Genomic DNA, 19,212 nt, shown 5'->3' on the forward strand with positions numbered 1-19,212 from the left:
GTATTCAGCAGGTTGTGACCAGCCCTGGAGAACCAGTAGCGGAAATTGTGAGTAGTTCGGAGAACCGGTAAATACCGCTCACTGGCCCCACCCCCATCTATTCTCTGCCTCCCGAGTCCCAGCTGATTGGGAGGGAATGGGGATTTTGCAGTAACCTTCCCCTGGAGTGGGGAAGGAATGGAGATTTTACAGTATCCTTCCCCTGCCACGCCCACCATGCCATGCCCACCAAGCCACGCCCACAGAACCGGCAGTAAAAAAAATTGAACCCCACCACTGATGTAAATGTTTCAACTCCTATAACCTTTATTCCAGGTAGGCCTCCCTGGTGAACCTATGAAGTGATCTCGGAACTGATGGGAACTAATGACTAGGAACTGATGAAAGAGCAGCATAAAAAATGGGAGACAGGCTGTTTCTGAGACCTTCACTTCTATTGAGGGAAGGTTTTTCCATTTTGACATAAGTGCATTCCCCCACTCTTCCCTCAACCAATCAAATCAATAGATAAGGTGCAAAACAAAACCTCCCTGGAGGACAGATATGGGGTCCCACTAACCAACTTGCTCAGGTTGAAGAAGCTATGTGGAATAAGCAGTGAAAGTTTCAAACCAACAAGAAAAGAAGTCCAGTTGCCGTCACTCAAATTCCAGACAACTCTACCTGGGTGACTCAGAACCTTCGCTGGCAATGACATATTTATATATTTTATATACAGGTAGATCTATTTCACAACTGCAACTGGATTGGCAACTGCAACTGTGCTTAGCAGAATTATCATTTCCTCTAATCTCAACATTATAACTCTGCTAATGCAGCCCAAGACTGCAATAACCCATTTGCCAGTCACATTACACTTAATCTGTGATCTGTGTGCTTAATCTGTGATCTTCCATACTACCCAGGTCATTCAAACAAGACGTACTACCAAGCCAGGAACCACTTACCCGTATCTTAAACTTTTGTATCTGGTTTATCCTGCCTAAATGTAAATCCTTATATTTCTTATGACCGAACAGCACTTTTGGTAGGGCTGAACATTCAACTTTATCAAAATCCTTTTGAGCCTTGAGCCTGTAACCCTCTTTCCCCCCAGTTTTGTGTCTTCTTCTATCGCCTTGTCTAAGTCTCACACATCTGGAAGAAAGCAAATCAAGAGCAAAAGCAAAGAGATAAAAACAAATACACGAATCACCAAGGAAGAGCATTTGTTGCCCCCAACAAGTTAAGAGATTGGTCAAGAATCCCTGAAGAGAGATTCTGGCTTGTATAGTTTCTCGGCGAATGGTGACTTAGATGGATCCCACTATATGTCGTCCTCAGCTCTTGGGACAGGAGACAACACGCAAACTATTCAGGGTTGTAGCTCACTGTAGAAAGGAATGTGCAATTTTCCCTGGGCTGAAGGTTGCCCCAGTCTTTGAATCTGTCAAGATTCAGAATAATACAGGAAGAATAGGCCCATATAAAATGGCTCTGAAATTCTGGATAGTGAAAATTAAATCCAACACAAATTTACTTTGAGTATGTTTAATTATATTAATTAACACTACATTCTATCTGGAGTTAGAGTGATCCCCATGTCCTCATATCTCAGATTTTAAATCTCTTGATTTAAAATGAAGAGGAATGTGCACAAAGAAAATGCTTCATTTTCTTTTTGTGTAAGTCTATGATTGTAATAATGCATTTATCAAAACAAAACTCAAAAGAAAACAAATCTCCTGTTTTACAAATATACTTATGACCTTCCTAAGTGCAGAGGTTGTGGGCTTGGTTAATACACTTGGGAGGAGACACTTAAGAGTTCCTTGACAGGCTTCATGCACCTCCTACGCTGCAGGTTAGGCCTCTATGCTGCAAGACTGCTTTGCAGGCATCAGCTTTGCTCACGGAGTACGTGCTTTACATGCAGAAGACTCTAGTTGCAGTCCCTGGCACTTCCTTTAAAACAACATCAGCAAAATCCAGCAATATGAAAATACCTCCTGAACCGTGCAGGATTTTTAAAGACCACTAGTAACTGGGCTAGCTGGACCTAAAGTGAGATTTGGAATAGGACAGCTTTCTGTTCATTTTGGTGGAGAGCAATCTGTTTTCTTCACAGATTGATATAATACAGCAAGTAATATTCCAATATAGCTATTTCTGTTCCTTAAGCACCTTGCTATTATATATCTCTGCATAGCTGATCTGAGAATGGGTTTTTTTTAATTGCTAAGCAATTGCATGCCTTAATCAATATTTTTTTGGGGGGTGAAACCTAGGAGTAATTCCAGATCAATCAAAAGAATGCAAGAACTGTGTCAAACAGAAGAAAGGAGCCTTTATCAGATTTTGTAGTCCCAAAAGTTCCCTTGAATTTCCCTTACTATTCACACAGGCTAGTATAACTATCAACGTCCAACGCAGAAGGTGCACCATGCAGAGTAGGTGCCCATGATTCAGTGCGAGCAAAGTGCAAATCCTAACGCTGATTCTCTTAGTCTTAGTGTCACTGTGCCAGATGCACTTCCTAAAATGGCAAGGAAATCCAGCCCTTTGCTAAGTTGCCCTGATTACAATCTCTTTAAAAAGTACAGCTGTCCATTCTTTAGCTTAACCAGAACACACTAATCATGAATGTGACTGGGCTACAAATGGGAGCAAAATTCTAGGTTGCTTCACACTGTTGTCCTTAAGGATTGTCCTCAGCTGCCTCCTTCCTATTTCAGGAGTCCGCACTGCATACAAATGCCATCTGCAGACCACACACACTTTAGACCCATCCATATCCATAAGCCGCTCTGCTACAGCACAGCAGATTAAATATTTAATAATCTTATAATGTGGTGCTCATGGAAATTAAATTGCTTGTATCTTAGATTCATGATTCATCGTCCAGCAGGGTGGGAGGAATTCCACCTGCAGTACATGAAACGCTTTGTGCCTCTTGAGGCCTATGTCCAAAGCAGAGGCTTGGCTGCATTTTCCAGGAACTGTGAGGAACGATTCATCATTCCAGACAGGGAAGAGCAATTCCACCTACTCAGAAATGTCTGTCTGAAATTTTACAACCAACAGCTTCTGGGTCCCTCCCTCCCCGCATCCCTTTTGTCTTCCTATATAAACATAATTTGTTTTGCACCTATGTTCCTTTTCTTTCTGTTGAACGATCTTGAATTAGTCAACTGGTTTCCACCTGCCTTTCTTGCATATTTTTAAATGGCTTTTGGTTGTTCACATTTTATAGCTCTTCCCCACTTTCTATTTATGACTTTCAGCTGGTGGTCTTTCCACCTTTCTGCTCACTCCTTTTCCCTACCGCTATGTGCATCTTAAACACTAGTTTGATGCAGGAGTTAAGATACTGAACTGGAAACCAGGGGATTGCAAGTCCTCGTCCTGCCTTAGGCAATGGGTGACTTCAAGCCAGGCCCTCTCTGTCTTAGCGGAGTCCACTTCACAGGGCTGTTGTTGTGGGGAGAGGAGGGGGAGGAGGAATAATAATATACTGGCTTGAGCTATACAAAATGAATATGAACTATAGGTTTATTTCTGTTCTATTGCATTTTTTTAAATGAGTGGGCAGCTTAATTCCAATTACTGAAATCCTAAAACTTGTGGCCGTGCATAGGCTCTTTTGATTAGATTTTACCATATCTCCTCCTTTTATTTTATTTTTTAAATTTCTACTTATTTTCCATCATCAGATTATTCCATCATCAGATTATTGATCATTTTTCAAATCTTTACATAACTTTCTTTTTCCTCTTTCTTTTCTTTTCATTGTAAACCTGCATATCCTGGCACTTTTAATAAGGCTGACCATCGAAATATTTAATACATTCAATATCAAGACATGTGGCTTAACAGCCTTAGCTGTGGCATCCAAAAGCTGTAGAAACTACACGTTTTAGTTTTTAATACAGCTGAAAGATAAATTAAATTATCATGGGTGAGTAATTATATTAACTGCATATAATCAAATTTATGTTTCAGTTCCATCTATTATTTTTACTCTTAGGCATAATACTGGGCAAAATCCAAGAATAAATAGAAGAAAATAATATCCTTCCAATAGAACAGAAAAGAAATAAAAAGTAAAGCAGAGATACAAAAGATCAACTTCTGATTATAAAATATTTTGGAGAATTGCAAAAACCAGAAAACCAATTTACATAAGATCAGGATTATTTTTATTTATTTTATTCTTATTCTGTGTTTCTAGATCACCCATCTCCTTCAGGGCTTATAAAAAGGTGCTTGATTCATTACCACATAGTTGGCTTATTAAATGTTTGGAAACAATTGGTGTCAATGAAAACATTAGAATGTTTATAGAAAAAATAATGAAGATGTGGCAGAAATGGGGGTTGGAAATGAAAAAAAAATGAGCTTGTCAACATTAGGAGAGGCATCTTCCAGGTGACTGGTTATTATTTTTATTATTTGTCATTGCCATATTCCCATTTTCAGTGATTTTGAAGAAATCTTAGCTATCAAACAGCAAAATGTGCTAATAAATCTCAGTTTGGCTTCATATGGATGATCTGATTTGTGGAAAATCAGAAATCAAAATCCAGTCATTGACATAGTCTAGGGCGTGTCAAATTTTTCAACATTCAATTTCAAAACTTTAGGGATGCTCAAAAGTTGTGGCATGCCTTGGGGATGGTAAAGATATTTTGGTTACTTTAATACTTTACGATTTATATTGCTTTATTTAGTTTTCTAGTATGATTTATGTTGATTGCTTATTTAGTATCCTATGACTATCACTAAGTGTTGTATCTTAGGATTTATGATGAATGTATTTTTATAATGACTATGATCATGATTTATCACAGATAGCTTTTATATACACTGAGAGCTTATGCATCAAAGACAAATTCCTTGTGTGTCCAATCACACTTGGCCAATAAAGAATTCTATTCTATAATTTAAACCTGCTTGGTAAGCAACTACATAACTATCATAGCTTTTTAACATTTGGTTTGTTTCATTCATACACTATAAGAATTTTTAGCAGATATAGCAATGGAATTTGGCCTAGGGAAATGTGCTGCAGTAGCAATAAAGTAGGGTAAAATCAAATGCCAAATGGCCAAATCCATCGGGAGCCATTAAGACAAAGTATCAGTATCTGGGCATTTTATAATTGGATAATATCAAGCAGGATCAAGCTAAAAATGTGATTACAAAGAATGCAACCAAAGAGTGCAAAAAGTGCTAAAGACAAAATTGAATCGTAGAAACACCATCAAAACTATCCATACCCTGAGTCATATCTGTGAAACAATATATTATTGGAACTATTAACCAGACAAAAGCTCAACTGGACAATTTGGACTGAAAAACAAGAGAACTAATGACTTCATGATGCATTACATCCATGTAATAATACTGATAGCTTATACTTGTCCTGCAGAAATGGAGACAGAGGTTTACTTCCGGTCAAACTGACTGTCAAAGAAGAAAAACATGCATTGGCTGATTATGTAAAAGATAACCATGAACAAGCATTGATGTAAATTAAAAATTCAAACTTAATCAAAGTACAGGAAAAAAACATGAATATTGAAATAATAAAATAAAAACCTGTACAGAATATTGGTAAGGAAAAGCATTACATGGTTACTGTCTACATAAGATCAAGCAGAAAGTGGATAAAGATAAAACCTGACAATCGTTTAAATTGAAAAGTTCAAAAAAAGAAATTGAAGGCTAGATGTTGACTACTTAAGAACAAGCTATTTGATCAAAATCAGAATTGGGAAAAAAATCATCTCATAATTCAAACTGCAGATTGCGCGAAGAAGTAGAAAAAAATAGATCACATACTCAGCTCTTGCAAGAAGTTGCACAAATGTATTATAAACAATGACGTAAGACAGTTGCCAAAATGATTCACTGGAACATCTTTAAAATTATCACGTACCACTAATGAACAATTGGGGAGAAGAGTTGAATAGTCAAAAAAGAGCAGGTTAAAATATTGCAGGATTTCCTAATACAAATTGATAAAGTCTTCATTCATAACACACCAGATTTAACTGTGGTTGAAAAGAAAAAAGTGTGGATAATTGATACGGCAATAGCAGGAAAATAGTGGAATAGAAGTCAAAGAACTGGAGAAAATCACAACATAACAATATCTGAAAATCAAAGTTGAAAGATTGTGGCATAAACCAGTCATGGCGATCCCAGGGGTTAACCACACACTGGGTGCCATACTAAAAAAAATTGGGCAGCACTGAGAAGATTTATTTTATGTATTTAAATGTTTTATACAGCTCCCCATTTTTAACCATCTCTGGGCAGCTCCCAAGATCTGGGCATTTAGAAAACATATTGACAAAACTTTCATTTTTCAATTAAAAAAACCACACTGCTGGGACTGCACATATACTACGCTGATACATTATAAAATCCTATGTTCTTGGAAAGAAAAGATATGTAGGCCAAGACCAGCTAAAGAACTGGCTGCTGTGACTTCACATTGTTGTGTATATAACAACAACAACAACAACAATTTGCTATTACAAATCAATTTCAATGAGAAGAGATATCTGGGGAAAATACCCTGGTTCTGGAAAGAACTATATTCAGAATCAGAAATTCTGGACCCAGAATACAGACCAGCAGATCAACATCAATTTATAATATGAAATAAAAGCATTTACAGAAGTAGAATTGGAAGAACTGTAAAGGCCTATCCAGTGCAAAGAAATTGAAACCTTGCCAGAAGTAGCTCAGACATTAGAGACAAACCAGAGATTATATATGTATGCAGGCATGCATGCATGCATGCATGCATGCATGCATGTATGTATTGGTTACATTTCCAACAAATATTTGAAATTTCCTCATGCATTCCTGTCTTTGTCCACTATCATATATGAGTGACACACATTATTTTATAAAAAATATATTTAAGGTTTATAATTTAATGTAAATTTCAACTCTTTCTTCCACATATTCTCCCATTGATCTAACTGTATATTGTAACCAATATTTTTTGTCCATTTTATCATACAACTTTGAACTCTGTTTCCGTTTTCAATAAAAGTTTGTACTTCGTACAAATATAGTCATCATTTGTATACAATTCCACATCATGTGGCAAAAGAAAGCAATTATACTTTTAATATTATTAACAAGGTCTGCCTATTCCTGGTCCTTAAGAAGACAAAAATCCCAAATCCAGTCTAAACATCTGGCTGACTGTGTCAGCAACCCCAACAATAATGGAATAAAAATCAGTAAACATTGTGGGATTTTCTCCTTAGAATGTATGCATGAGATTATAGTTAGTCTCTCGTGTTAAATAAGGTCAAGGTTAAAATCCTACATGTTCAATCCAGAAATGTTCGCCCACGTGTAAACTATCTTTTCTTACTACAAGACTCCTCACAAGAAAAGAAAGTTAGGAGTTTCCATTTGTGCAAGATGTTGCACAACTTTTTACATAAAGCCTCAAGACGCAGGCTAGCACAGGCTCTCAAGAGTATTTCTCACTAATGGATCACAGAACAGCACTGTTATTAAAATATCATGGGAATTAGCCCATGACGTTCATCTCAAGGTAGGACATTTTTAAGATTGAATGTTTACCAATAACAAAATAAAATACCCAATGGCAGAATTTTCATCTCTAGATTACCATTTACCAAGTTCTTGTGACACATGGAAAAAGAAACAATTCCCCTTTCCACCCACAGATGCTTCCTGTTTGCTTCTCTAAATGGAATCTTTATTTATTCAAGTTTTAATAAAGTAGCCACTTACAAGACATGAGATTAAATCTGCCATCTTGAATTTCTCAACCTAACCTCAGGGAGAGAAACTATTGAAATGAGCATGGCAAAATCTCATAGGGTTTCCTAGTTTCAAAGTTAGCATATCAGAGGATATTCAATCCATAACTGTTAGTTTCCCACAGAGAGGGGGAGAGAAAGAGAAACATCCTGCCAAATAAGGAAGCATAGCTACAGATGGCACTAGTGCAGTCCAAGAAAGATACCATCATTTCAGAAGCCTGCCAAGATTATGCAATTGCATTACTTTCAAGCAAAATTCATGTGTGTCCTTCTACTAAAGTTCCAGTAAAGACTTGGCTAGGATAGGCCCTAGCATTACAACACACAAGCAAAATCATAGAAAGGGGGTTTCTTGGGAATTTGGTTTGACTTATCCAGGCCAGGATTATTTTAGCATTGCAGGCCTATGTGCATGATTCCATTTTTTAAATTTTTTAAAAATGATTTCAAACCTTTTGAAAATGCATTCATATATAGTACTTCCTCATATATGAGCCGTTATATACAGTGTTTTATTTAATTATTGCTGAGACTTCTAAACCACTTTGGTCTTACAAACCTAAACTCTTTACACAAACTAATAGAACATAAGTAAGTAAGTAAGTATGTATGTATGTATGTATGTATGTATGTATGTATGTATGTATGTATAGTTAGATAAATATAGAGAGATATAGATATATAGAGATATAGATATATATATGACTAGCAACATCCATAAATGTTGAATAATCCTATATTTCACATAGCATTCGCCTTACCTGAAAACCCATGGGAAACTCCCCACCTCCTTTAAATATTAAATCCTCAGTCTCCAAAATATCTGCAATGAAGTTTTTACTATGTTTTACTTCTTAAAAAACTTTGAAGATTTTGTGGCCATTTTACGTAGCAAACTGATCCAAAGAACCCTACCAAAGAATGTCCATTGCTTGTCCCTTCTACTGTATCTGCCAGGGTGGAAATTCTCAGGGTGCCTCTCTGTTACAGGTTACCCAGATCCAAGCTATTTGGGTTGTTATAATTATATCTAGCATCTTGAATAGCACCCAGAAGCAAACTGATCATCATTGCATCTCCTCCAGAAAAGTGGTACATGACTATAACAGTGCTCATCCATTTCCAAGGAAGCTGCTACATTTTGTACCAGTTGAAGCTTTTGAATGGTCTTCAAGACAGCCTAATTAGAGGTAGTTATTACAGTCCCAACATGAAGTGACAACAGTATACAGGATATTATGTGCTCCCAAAATTCTGGGAGAGTTTATGGCTGCTACTGCAGTCAATGCTGAGCCAAACCTCTCAAGTTCATGGTTCCTTTTTATTATTCTAGGAAGAACCCAGATTCTGAACTTACTTTTTCAATAGGTGCACAGCGCAGTTTGGACTTATTCTGAGGTCAGTCAGCTTCTAAACAGCCAGCTATTCTCTATTTCAAGGATTAAACACGACCTTGTTTTCTCAACCTAGACTCCAATATCTTTCAAGGACCAGGTCAAGACTTCGCCTGCAAATCTCCTGGGTGCAGAAATACAATTGGATATCTTGAATTTAATGATACTGCAACCCACACTGGTTGATGATCCCTTCTAGAAGTTTCAGGTAAAGGTTAAAATAGAGAAGATCAAGCTCTGGATCATTCCAAAGTGGACTCAAAAAAAAGGCAGAATCAATCCAGCATAATCTCAAAGGTGCTTTTTCAAAAGGCAACTGGTTTGTTTTTTTCCTTGAGGAAAAAGATGACATTTTTGCTTCTCATCCAAGAAGCTTCATCGGTTCTGGCAGGATGGTAAGGGCAATGGAAGGATTGGTTCTGATAGGATGGATGTTTTTTTTTTAAAGGAAACATTTCTTTGTAGTCATCTGGTTGTTAGCATTCCCCTGAGAGCTCTTGGAGCCACTTGGAGGGTTTAATCTGTGCCCTCAGGATCACTTGTAACAGAGTGTAAATGGGGGGGGGGGGGTAGAATCTTCTTAGAATTGCTGAAAGTGTTGTAGACAGAAGAAAGATGATGTCTTATCTCTCTCTGTTTTAGAGAGGGCTGCTCAGTGTTAACATAAATGGCCTCTTCCAAATGAAAAGAATAGATTAACAAAGTTGGAAAGGACCTTGGAGGTCTTCTAGTCCAACTCCCTGCTCAAGCAGGAAACCCTACACCACTTCAGACAAATGGTTATCCAACATTTTCTTAAAACCTTCCAGTGTTGGAGCATTCACAACTTCTGGAGGCAAGCTGTTCCACTGATTAATTGTTCTAACTGCCAGGAAGTTTCTCCTCAGTTCTAAGTTGCTTCTCTCCTTGATCAGTTTCCACCCATTGCTTCTTGTCCTACCCTCAGGTGCTCAGGAGAATAGTTTGGAAATTCTCTCTTCTTTGTGACAACCCCTGAGACATTGGAACACTGCTATCATGTCTCCCCTAGTCCTTCTTTTCACTAAACCAGACCTACCCATTTCCTGCAACCATTCTTCATGTGTTTTAGCCTCCCGCCCCCTAATCATCTTTGTTGCTCTTCTCTGCACTCTTTCTAGTCTCAACATCTTTTTTACATTGTGGCGAACAAAAATGAATGCAGTATTCCAAATGTGGCCTTACCAAGGCATTATAAAGTTATTTATTAACACTTCACGTGATCTTGATTCTATCCCTCTGTTTATGCAGCCTAGGACTGTGTTGGCTTTTTTGGCAGCTGCTGCACACTGCTGGCTCATATTTAAATGGTTGTCCACTAGGACTCCAAGATCCCGCCAAGATTCCAAGATCAATGGTCCTCTCTATCCAGAATGTGGACTTTATAGCATATATTGCAGTAGCTGAGCAGCGAGATGACATAGGTGTAAGTGGCAGGAGGGCTGATATATTAATGGGAAAGGGTGCACAGGCACAACAAATGAAGCTATAAAAGATCCTTTTGGCCATAGCTACCACTTACTCTTTGCCTCAGCTTGCCCATAGTGCACCCCTGATTTCTAATTTGTACTGGTTGCCAATGTGTTTCTGTATATGATTGGACCTGGCTATCTGAGGGACTGCCTATCTCTTGTGCTTTCTTTCCTATCCAGGACAATCTGACAATGTGGGCATACTCTTGGTCCCCATGTTCATACAGTCTCATCTTTTGGGACTCACTTTCCCTGTAATAAAGCTGCCCTCTGGAATGAGGTCCCCCACGAGAGCATTCCAAAAAGCCATGAAGACCTGGCTATTCTTGTAGGCTTTAAGGTGGATTGTATGGGAATTCTCTGACTGTTTTTTTGTTTTGGTTTGTTATCTGGGTTACTTGTCTATGGAAACTCTCAATCATCCAGGTCGTGGTTATTCCAAGGGTGCTTTTTAAAAGGCAACTGGAGTTTCTTGGTTTGTTCTTAGTGCCTTAAAGAAGTTTCTTACATGAGAAGTGAAATGTTTTCAAGGGAAACAAAAAACAAAAAAGTCCAGTTGCCTTTTGAAAAGTACCTTTGGGAGTATTGTCCGAGTTGCCTTCTTGTACTTATTTTTGTATTTTATTCCCATCTACTTTGTTGTAGGGTTTTTTGTGTGTTGTTCTTTATTTTGGGGGACAACCCCCTCCCCCAAGTAATTTGGAGTTGGATACCATCCAAATTGAATACATAAAAATAAACAACTGTCATTTGTACCGGAAACCCCTGATAGAAAAGTACAAAAAGAAGCAACAACATTGCAGCGAGTCAAGTCCCATTACCTGATTCACACACTATACTTCCTGGTTTCAGCTCAAGCATCATGGTGATTAGAGAGATATCCGTTGAATACAGGATTTGAGTTCTGTGGCGTAAGTTCAGAGTCCATAACTCTGGGGTTGGATAAAGGATGTACACCCAACCTCCCTTGCTGCAGGTCACCTTGGAACCATACTCCTTTCCAATGAGATCAGTTGAGTGTCTAATAACACCATACTTAGTCTGAGTTTTACCACCATGTTGCACCTTCACTGGAAACATCGATTCATGTCCCAAGAAGACAATTGCCGTGTCTCCTTCTTTTATCGTATCTCCATACTCAATAAAACTCATCACGACAATGTTGTCCCCGGCAGGTTGTTGGCAGCTAAGGAAAAAGGAAACAAACACTCTTCAGAATCTCTCCTTGCTTCTCCTTATGTTAGCCTATCATTCTTATTTCTTCTTCACAACTACTCTTTCTCATTTAAGTTCCCCATCACCACCACCACCCCAAAAAGCATCATTCCATAGTTCCAAGTCATGATCTAAAGATGACCTACAATCCTAAATAGCTTTTTAACACAAGCAACTCACGAGAGAAATCGGTAATCTAACAGCTGGAATGGTTTCAAGTTTAGTTTGATAGCATCAAGAAGTCCAAAATTCAGTCTTTTCCACTGTAGGAACTAGGCACATGATGCAGCAGTCTCTAGCAGGCTATCTAATATTGATACTTAATATTCAGGGAGTCCAAAGTCTGTGGGATGCATATTTAAATTCCAGTCCCTCTTTACACGTGAGTCAGGTTCCCCCCATGAAATAGCAATTTTAGATACTTGTCCTGCAGAAGCCCATATTCTCCAGTTGAACACCTTGCAAACTGGTTCCCTAAAATAGCAGATTCCTAGGAAGAGACTTGAACAGAAAGCTTTCAACTATCCTACAAGGTCTAGCAATTCTGAACAAGATTCTTTTTTTAAAAAAATGTGTTTTTTTTTTGGTTAAACATTCCATCTTCCATTAAACAGTGTGTCTGGGTACAAATATCTCTGTGCAATAACAATCAAATTTTACAACTAATCTTACAATAGTAATAATGGGCATAATATATCTATTCATTTCTCTCTCTTAACGTATCTTCTAATAAGAATATAATATTAAATATAATAATCTTAATAGTCATATTAGTAAGAATCATCATATTGTTTACTTCTCTCTTAACATGTTTTCTATATTTCACTGATCTCCATTTATTTCCAACTTCTATTTTTATTTTCCAACCATTCATAAAATAACTCCCATGTCATATAATATTCAGTTTGTTCATTTTCCTTTATAGCAAGCGTTAATCTATTCATTTCTGCACATTCTAATATTTTCCTAATCACATTCTCATCCGTAGGGATCACTCCCCTTTTCCAGTTTTGTGCAAATACAATTCTAGCTGAGGTTAATACGTGTATAATTAAATATGCATTCCCTTTACTATAGCTTTCAGGTAAAATCCCCAACAAAAATATTTCTGGTTTTAAGTCAATGTGCTACTTTATCACCTTTTCCAGCCACATTTGTATTTTTGTCCTATGTTTGTTTGCTTCTACACCTGTCCATCACATATAATATGACCCAGGTATCTGGTAGCATTTCCAACATTTAGCTGACTTATCTTTAAACATCTTTGACAACCTCACTGGTGCAAGGTGCCATATATAAAACATCTTATAGAGATTTTCTTTATATGCAGTTGACATTCTTAATTTATAGTTCCTGTGCCACAAATTTTGCCATTTATCTAATTCTATTGTGTAACCAAAGTTTTTTGCCTGTGCTATCATTGTCTCCTTTGTTTGCTGAAAAAGATTCTTGACACCCAGCATAGGTTCATACAGGAAGATGATTTCACATTTCGGAGAAGGAAGGACAAGGACTGTACTCGGAGAAAATGGGACCAGACCAAACATAATGTGGCAGAATCTGAATTTACTTTGCTGGGGAACTTTTTTTTCTTTTTTCATTGAAGCATATTTCCCACCTCAAATTGGTTAGAATGCAACCCATTTTCAATAACTGCAAATGGAAGTGGCAGCAAATGTTGCAAAAATGGTTAAGAAAGTCACATAAGTACAGTGTGGAGGGGGGGAACAGTATCTCAAGTTACCTACTCTGATTAGATAGACAAGGAGAAACTGCTTCTTCATATACACATGGAAATTGGAGAGGAGTACATTCTGAATTTTAACAAGCTTTTTAAAAAGCTTATTATGGGATAGAGCAAAATATATATATTTGTGTTTATTTATTCATCTTCACTTGTTAAATATCTAAGGCCACATGACACTGTTATACAATTTTAATAGGAAGAGGAGAAGAAGAATTAATAATGCAACAGTGTTATGCCTGACTGGACATCGTACCTTGCAAATCACCATGTCTATTCCAAAGGTTTGGTGCATTGCAATTACTTGACAAAAAGTCATTTGAGGTTTTCTGCCAGCATCACCATTCGATCTTTTATCGCAGCACGTAACTGCTGACCACCAAAATGAAGTCATGATTTCATATGACTCCAATGCTTAATCAAGTAATCGTTAAATTGCACTCGCCCTACATTTGATCTTTGTAGATAGGGACAGGAGTACTCTCATAAGTAGAGTTGTATTTCCAACACAAGAGTAATCAGAATTGTAGCCAAATGCAGTTTAGAGTTGGAAAGCTAATAATAAATAAATAAATAATAAATAAATAATTTTATTTGATTAGCCGCACCCCTCTCCCGAAGGACTCGGGGCGGCGTACAATCAAGCAGATAAAAATGCAAGACTATGAATCTGAATTCTGACTTTATTAACTTATGTTCTGATTTTACATGCTAATGGAAATGTTTTAAAAATGAGAAAAAAGTAAACAATAGGACAAGGCTAATTGGTAGGTAACATGAAGGCATTCTTTGAATGAGAAGATTCTGCTAGAGCAGGGGTGTCCAAACTTGGGAACTTTAAGACTTGTGGACTTCAACTCCCAGAATTCCCCAGCCAGCCATGCTGGCTGGGGAATTCTGGGAGTTGAAGTCCACAAGTCTTAAAGTTCCCAAGTTTGGACACCCCTGTGCTAGAGTATTAAAGGAATGCCAATTTTTAAAAGACTTTCTTGTTATACTACTAAGAACTTCTTGACCACAGTTATAAAGCATTTCTTGGCATTGAAACAACTGGGAGGAAAAAAATTAATTTGCCAGCTACTAAACAACAGGAACAAGAACCTTTTTTTTTTTTTGCTTTTAAAGAGAAAGAAAAAATGGCAACTCTAGGATATAATGTACCTTGCAGTACCTTGAACAATATCACTGAAAATATAAGAGTGATTCCTGGATTATTTCCTCTTGCTAAAGATTCTTTACAGTGCCAGGAAAGAAAAAGAACTGTCAGAAAGAGAATACCATTAGTCTAATGAAATAAAACTATATTTGAAAAAATTTAAGACATCAATGTCTTTCAAATTTCTCCTGATACACACCCTTGGAATTATGGGCCATTTTATCAAGAGATAAAAGTAGAACCTTAGAATGAGGCAAAATGCAGGAACCAACCAACCAACTCAACTTTCCCCTTGATTCACTGTACAAGTAAAGGACATTGTACAATAGTTTGCTGAATATATATATATATAAAGGGAAGCTGGACTGGAAAAAGATAAACACGGTTTTGAAAATGGAGGACGAAACACCAATAGTCTATGTTATGCTGATGGGACTAAGATTACGTATAAAAGGCTAACCTAATGAAAATAGGCCTTAGATTTGACAATAAAGATATTGAAGCGGTACACAACTTCTGCCTTTTAGGACCAATCTTCTACACAACGGGTGTCAAACTTGATGACCTCATGGGCCGGATCATGATGTATCGTGATGTTTTTTGCCTTTGCAGAGACAGATTGAACATGGCGTGCGCTTGATGTATCCGGCCTGCGAGCTGCCAGTTTGACAATCTTATTCTACACTAAAGAAACAAGCAGCAAAGAAATACATTACAGAGCAGTACTTGCTAGAGTAGTTCTTGAAGGCCTGGAAAATATATTTAAATGCCATGATGTGTCTATATGTACAAAGATCAGAATTGTGCAAGCAATGGTATGACACATTATAGAAGGAAAAGTTGGACTTGGAAGAAACAGGATAGAAAGAGTATTTGTCCTTATGGTCTTTTGTGGTGGAGAAAACACCTAAGAATAAAATTACAAAAACAAACAATGGATCATAAAAACAAATCACAGTTCTCACTTGAAGCCCAAATGACCAGGCTCAAATGATCTTACTTTAGAAACACTACGTAAAGACCTAGCTCTATGGAAAAGGTTAATAATGCTAGGAAAGGTGGAAGGAAAGGAAAGATGACATCTAGGAGAAGGTGAACAGAATCAGTTACACTGCTGAAAGACTAGGTTAGGAACAGATTGTCATGGAGAAAATCTATTATGTTGTCCCTAAGAGTCAACACCAACTTGATGGCACATAATCTATCAGTCAATTAACCTTGCTAAAGAGCCTTTTTCTCCTTTTTGTTCTCCAAGAGAGAACATACCATTTATAGCAAATGAAATAGCTAGACTCATCTTTATAGCATTAGCAGTGGCTAAGCCATGCATAAAATTGTCTGGCATTCGTCTTCTTCTGCTGTGTCCATATATAATATTCCTATTTCAGCACTATACTCTTGTGCATCTGATGAACCCGATAGCAGTCCACAAAGATTATGCAGTAATAATTCCTGAAGTGAACAAAACTTTTTTCCTCCATCGTAAGAATTCTTTCAATGTCTCTAAGACAACTGGAAAAACTGCTTTGCTAAATTTCCAGGCTGAATTCTGCGGAGTATTTGTTTGAAACCAATTGCTATATTGGAATATGATTTTTTTTTTAGGAATACCAATAAACTGGGTTTTTTAAGGAGCAACTGTTAGATATGTCCAGCCCACAACCCACACACCACATGCAACCCTGGACAGTTAGTAATGTAGCCCCACAAGATAAATTTAAAAAAGAACTAAAAACAAATGTTATTTATATGCATTAATTATATTATATATATTTATATGCAGCCCAAGACAATTCCTCTTCACTCAGTATGGCTCAGGTAAGCCAAAAGATTGGACAACCAGGTGTTAGATCAGGGGTGTCCAAACTTGAGAACTTTAAGACTTGTGGACTTCAATTCCCAGAATTCCCCAGCCAGCATGGCTGGCTGGGGAATTCTGGGAGTTGAAGTCCACAAGTCTTAAGGTTCTCAAGTTTGGACACCCCTGTGTTAGATAGAAGCAGCTGGAACATATGTTGTTTCTTTTGTGAGTTTCAACAGACCAGGTACAGCATTTTACACGTGCCCTTTTAATATGCAATTGTTATATAGAAGTTTTAAAAACTAAAGACATTTTAAAACCCCAGTCTGAAGTGTAAGCATGGGATTTTCATATTTATCCACCTCTTGCTTTAAAAAAAACCCAATCCTTCCCTTTTACGTTTCATGTTCCATTTTTCAGCCTGTTTTTGCACTTGTGACCTACAAAGGACTTGTCCCTGTTTACCTTTTCAATAGGAGATGCTTCCGGAGGGGGAAGAGGGAAAATAGGCACATGATAATGCTTCTGTGTTGTATCAGACCATCGTTTGCGCTCAAGATTTTACCCCTGCTGACTTCCCCTGCTCTTTAAAATTAATGAAATCGCAGGAGCCCTGCTTTCCTTTGGGGATCTTTGGAGATTGTAAACTTTCCCCTTTGTAAAGTTTAAAGTGGTCAATGCCTGCAATGCACTACCTGACTCTGTTGTTACATCCCCAAACCCCCCATAATGTTAACCTTAAACTATCTACTGTTGACCTCACCCCATTCCTAAGAGGTCTGTAAGGGGCGTGCATAAGTGCACCAGCGGGCCCCCTACTGCCCCTGTCCTACGGTCTCCATTTATTCATACCCATTTACTGTGTTCGCATTTATGTTTATACTTATACCGGTTATCTTTTACATGTTTGACCAACTAAATAAAATAAAATAAATAAATGTCTACTCAAAAGAAGGTCCCAGAGTGGCGGATAGAGTGGCCTCTCTTGCAAAGAGGCGACAAAGGGCAGCGCTTGGTGTCGTTTCTCGGTCCCCGGCTCCTTAAACAGCCGTTTGCTTTAATCTCACTTTACTCTTACCTTTCCGATTCCCTACTTGCATTCAGGCAAGGAGCATCAGATCAAGAGCAGAGAGCACAGCCTTGGCCGCTGGCAGACACGTGTTTCCAGTACTTCCTCCCTCTTGCTCGTCGCAGCCTGTGACGTTGGTCCTCCCCTCCCTCGCCCTGGCATCGCCGGTCTCGAGTAGGAGGAAGCTCTTCCCCGTTTCCAGCTTGATCGGAGCGCTTTTGCTTCCTTTTGCGGTGATGCAATTTCGCCTCCCGTCTCCTCTGTCCCTGGCTTCTCATTAGTTGCGTGGTGCAATCGGTGCATCGCTGAGCGGTGTTCGCTGTTGCTCTTTTAAATGACCGAGAGTCGCAAATGCACCCTTACGCGAGCGTCTCCTGGTCGGGTTTAGGCGACAGCTCCATCCCTGCTTATCTCAATTGAGACTAAACCTCCCCTTTGAATTGAAAAGGACTTCTGAGTAGAGCGTAGGATCTCTCTAATAAAATCGGTCTCTTTCGTTCCACCGTTATTTTGGCAAGATCAGCCCTGTCAAGGAAGGCTTGTATTGATTAAAGCTGGCACTTCATTTCTCCTTTACCTTCACTGTAATGCGATTACAGTATTAATCTGTGGCATATGTTCCTGGTTTTGAGATTGCATATATTCCTATACCTACTTAATCTGGGTGCCCATACTTACCAGGCTGTTAGTTATTGTTTCACATTTTCAAAAATGTGATCAACCCTAGAATTATTTTTAAAGGAAGCATATATTTTAAAGAAATAATTATTGAGGAGTGAGAGAAAATGCTGTGGGCCTTCCTTAAATGTAAATTTCCATAAGCTCAAATAATATGTCTTACAGAATGCAGAAGATCCACCCATCACTTTTCTTATTATGTGTCCATGACTGAAACTGTTGCCTACCCAATATTTATTATACATTTTAAATCAGATCTGTTTCCTTGAAAATACAGTAAGCCCTACTTTCTTCAATGGAATGTGTTGTCTGATATTGTAAATTTGGATATATTTTTTCCCCAGAGGCTTACTTAACATTGGTTAGAGGTAATTTTCACGGCACCCTGTAAGGTAAAGGTCTACAGTCACCTCCATATTGCTCTCTGTGTTGCTGATTGAAATTAAGAGAAAGTGAATTTGTGTAAGTGGAGAATCACAGAATTCACAAGGATGTCATGCCAGGTTAGTATGTACAGTGTAGAATTTCAGTTTAACTTTCTCTACTACGCCAGTTCCCTAGCAATGTGTGTAGAACTGCAGCCTTGAGTCATGACTGAGGAACAAGCTAAACAAGCTCCAGAAAGAAGAAAGGGGCGGGCAGGACTCTAATGTATACTTTATATGGTAGTGAATTCTTTTTTGTTAGTGTATGGAGTTTGCCAAGAAATAGCTCCAAAGCAATATAAAATGCTCTTCACAGAGCACATAGTGTAAACAAAATTAACATGACAAACATAAGAACAGCTTTGTCAATGCAAATTATTACTTTGCTCCTATAATGTTGCTCTATGTTTTTTCAGCCTTTTAAAGAAAAACTCTTGG

General features: G+C 37.9%; 1 protein-coding gene across 1 annotated transcript in view; it reads right to left on the reverse strand.

The window, feature by feature from the left end:
• Nucleotides 1-17,884, reverse strand: part of TRMT61A (tRNA methyltransferase 61A) — a 58,512-nt gene extending 40,628 nt beyond the window's left edge. The window contains exons 1-2 of the mRNA XM_081939947.1: nucleotides 17,681-17,884; nucleotides 11,508-11,872 (exon numbers count right to left, since the gene is read on the reverse strand). Coding sequence (XP_081796073.1) covers nucleotides 11,508-11,838 — 331 coding nt within the window. The 5' untranslated portion in view covers nucleotides 11,839-11,872; nucleotides 17,681-17,884. The remainder of the gene's footprint in view (nucleotides 1-11,507; nucleotides 11,873-17,680) is intronic.
• Between the last annotated feature and the right edge of the window lie 1,328 nt (nucleotides 17,885-19,212).

This window comes from Natrix helvetica, assembly GCF_964273705.1.
Source record: "Natrix helvetica genome assembly, chromosome: 1".
NCBI lineage: Eukaryota > Metazoa > Chordata > Lepidosauria > Squamata > Natricidae > Natrix > Natrix helvetica.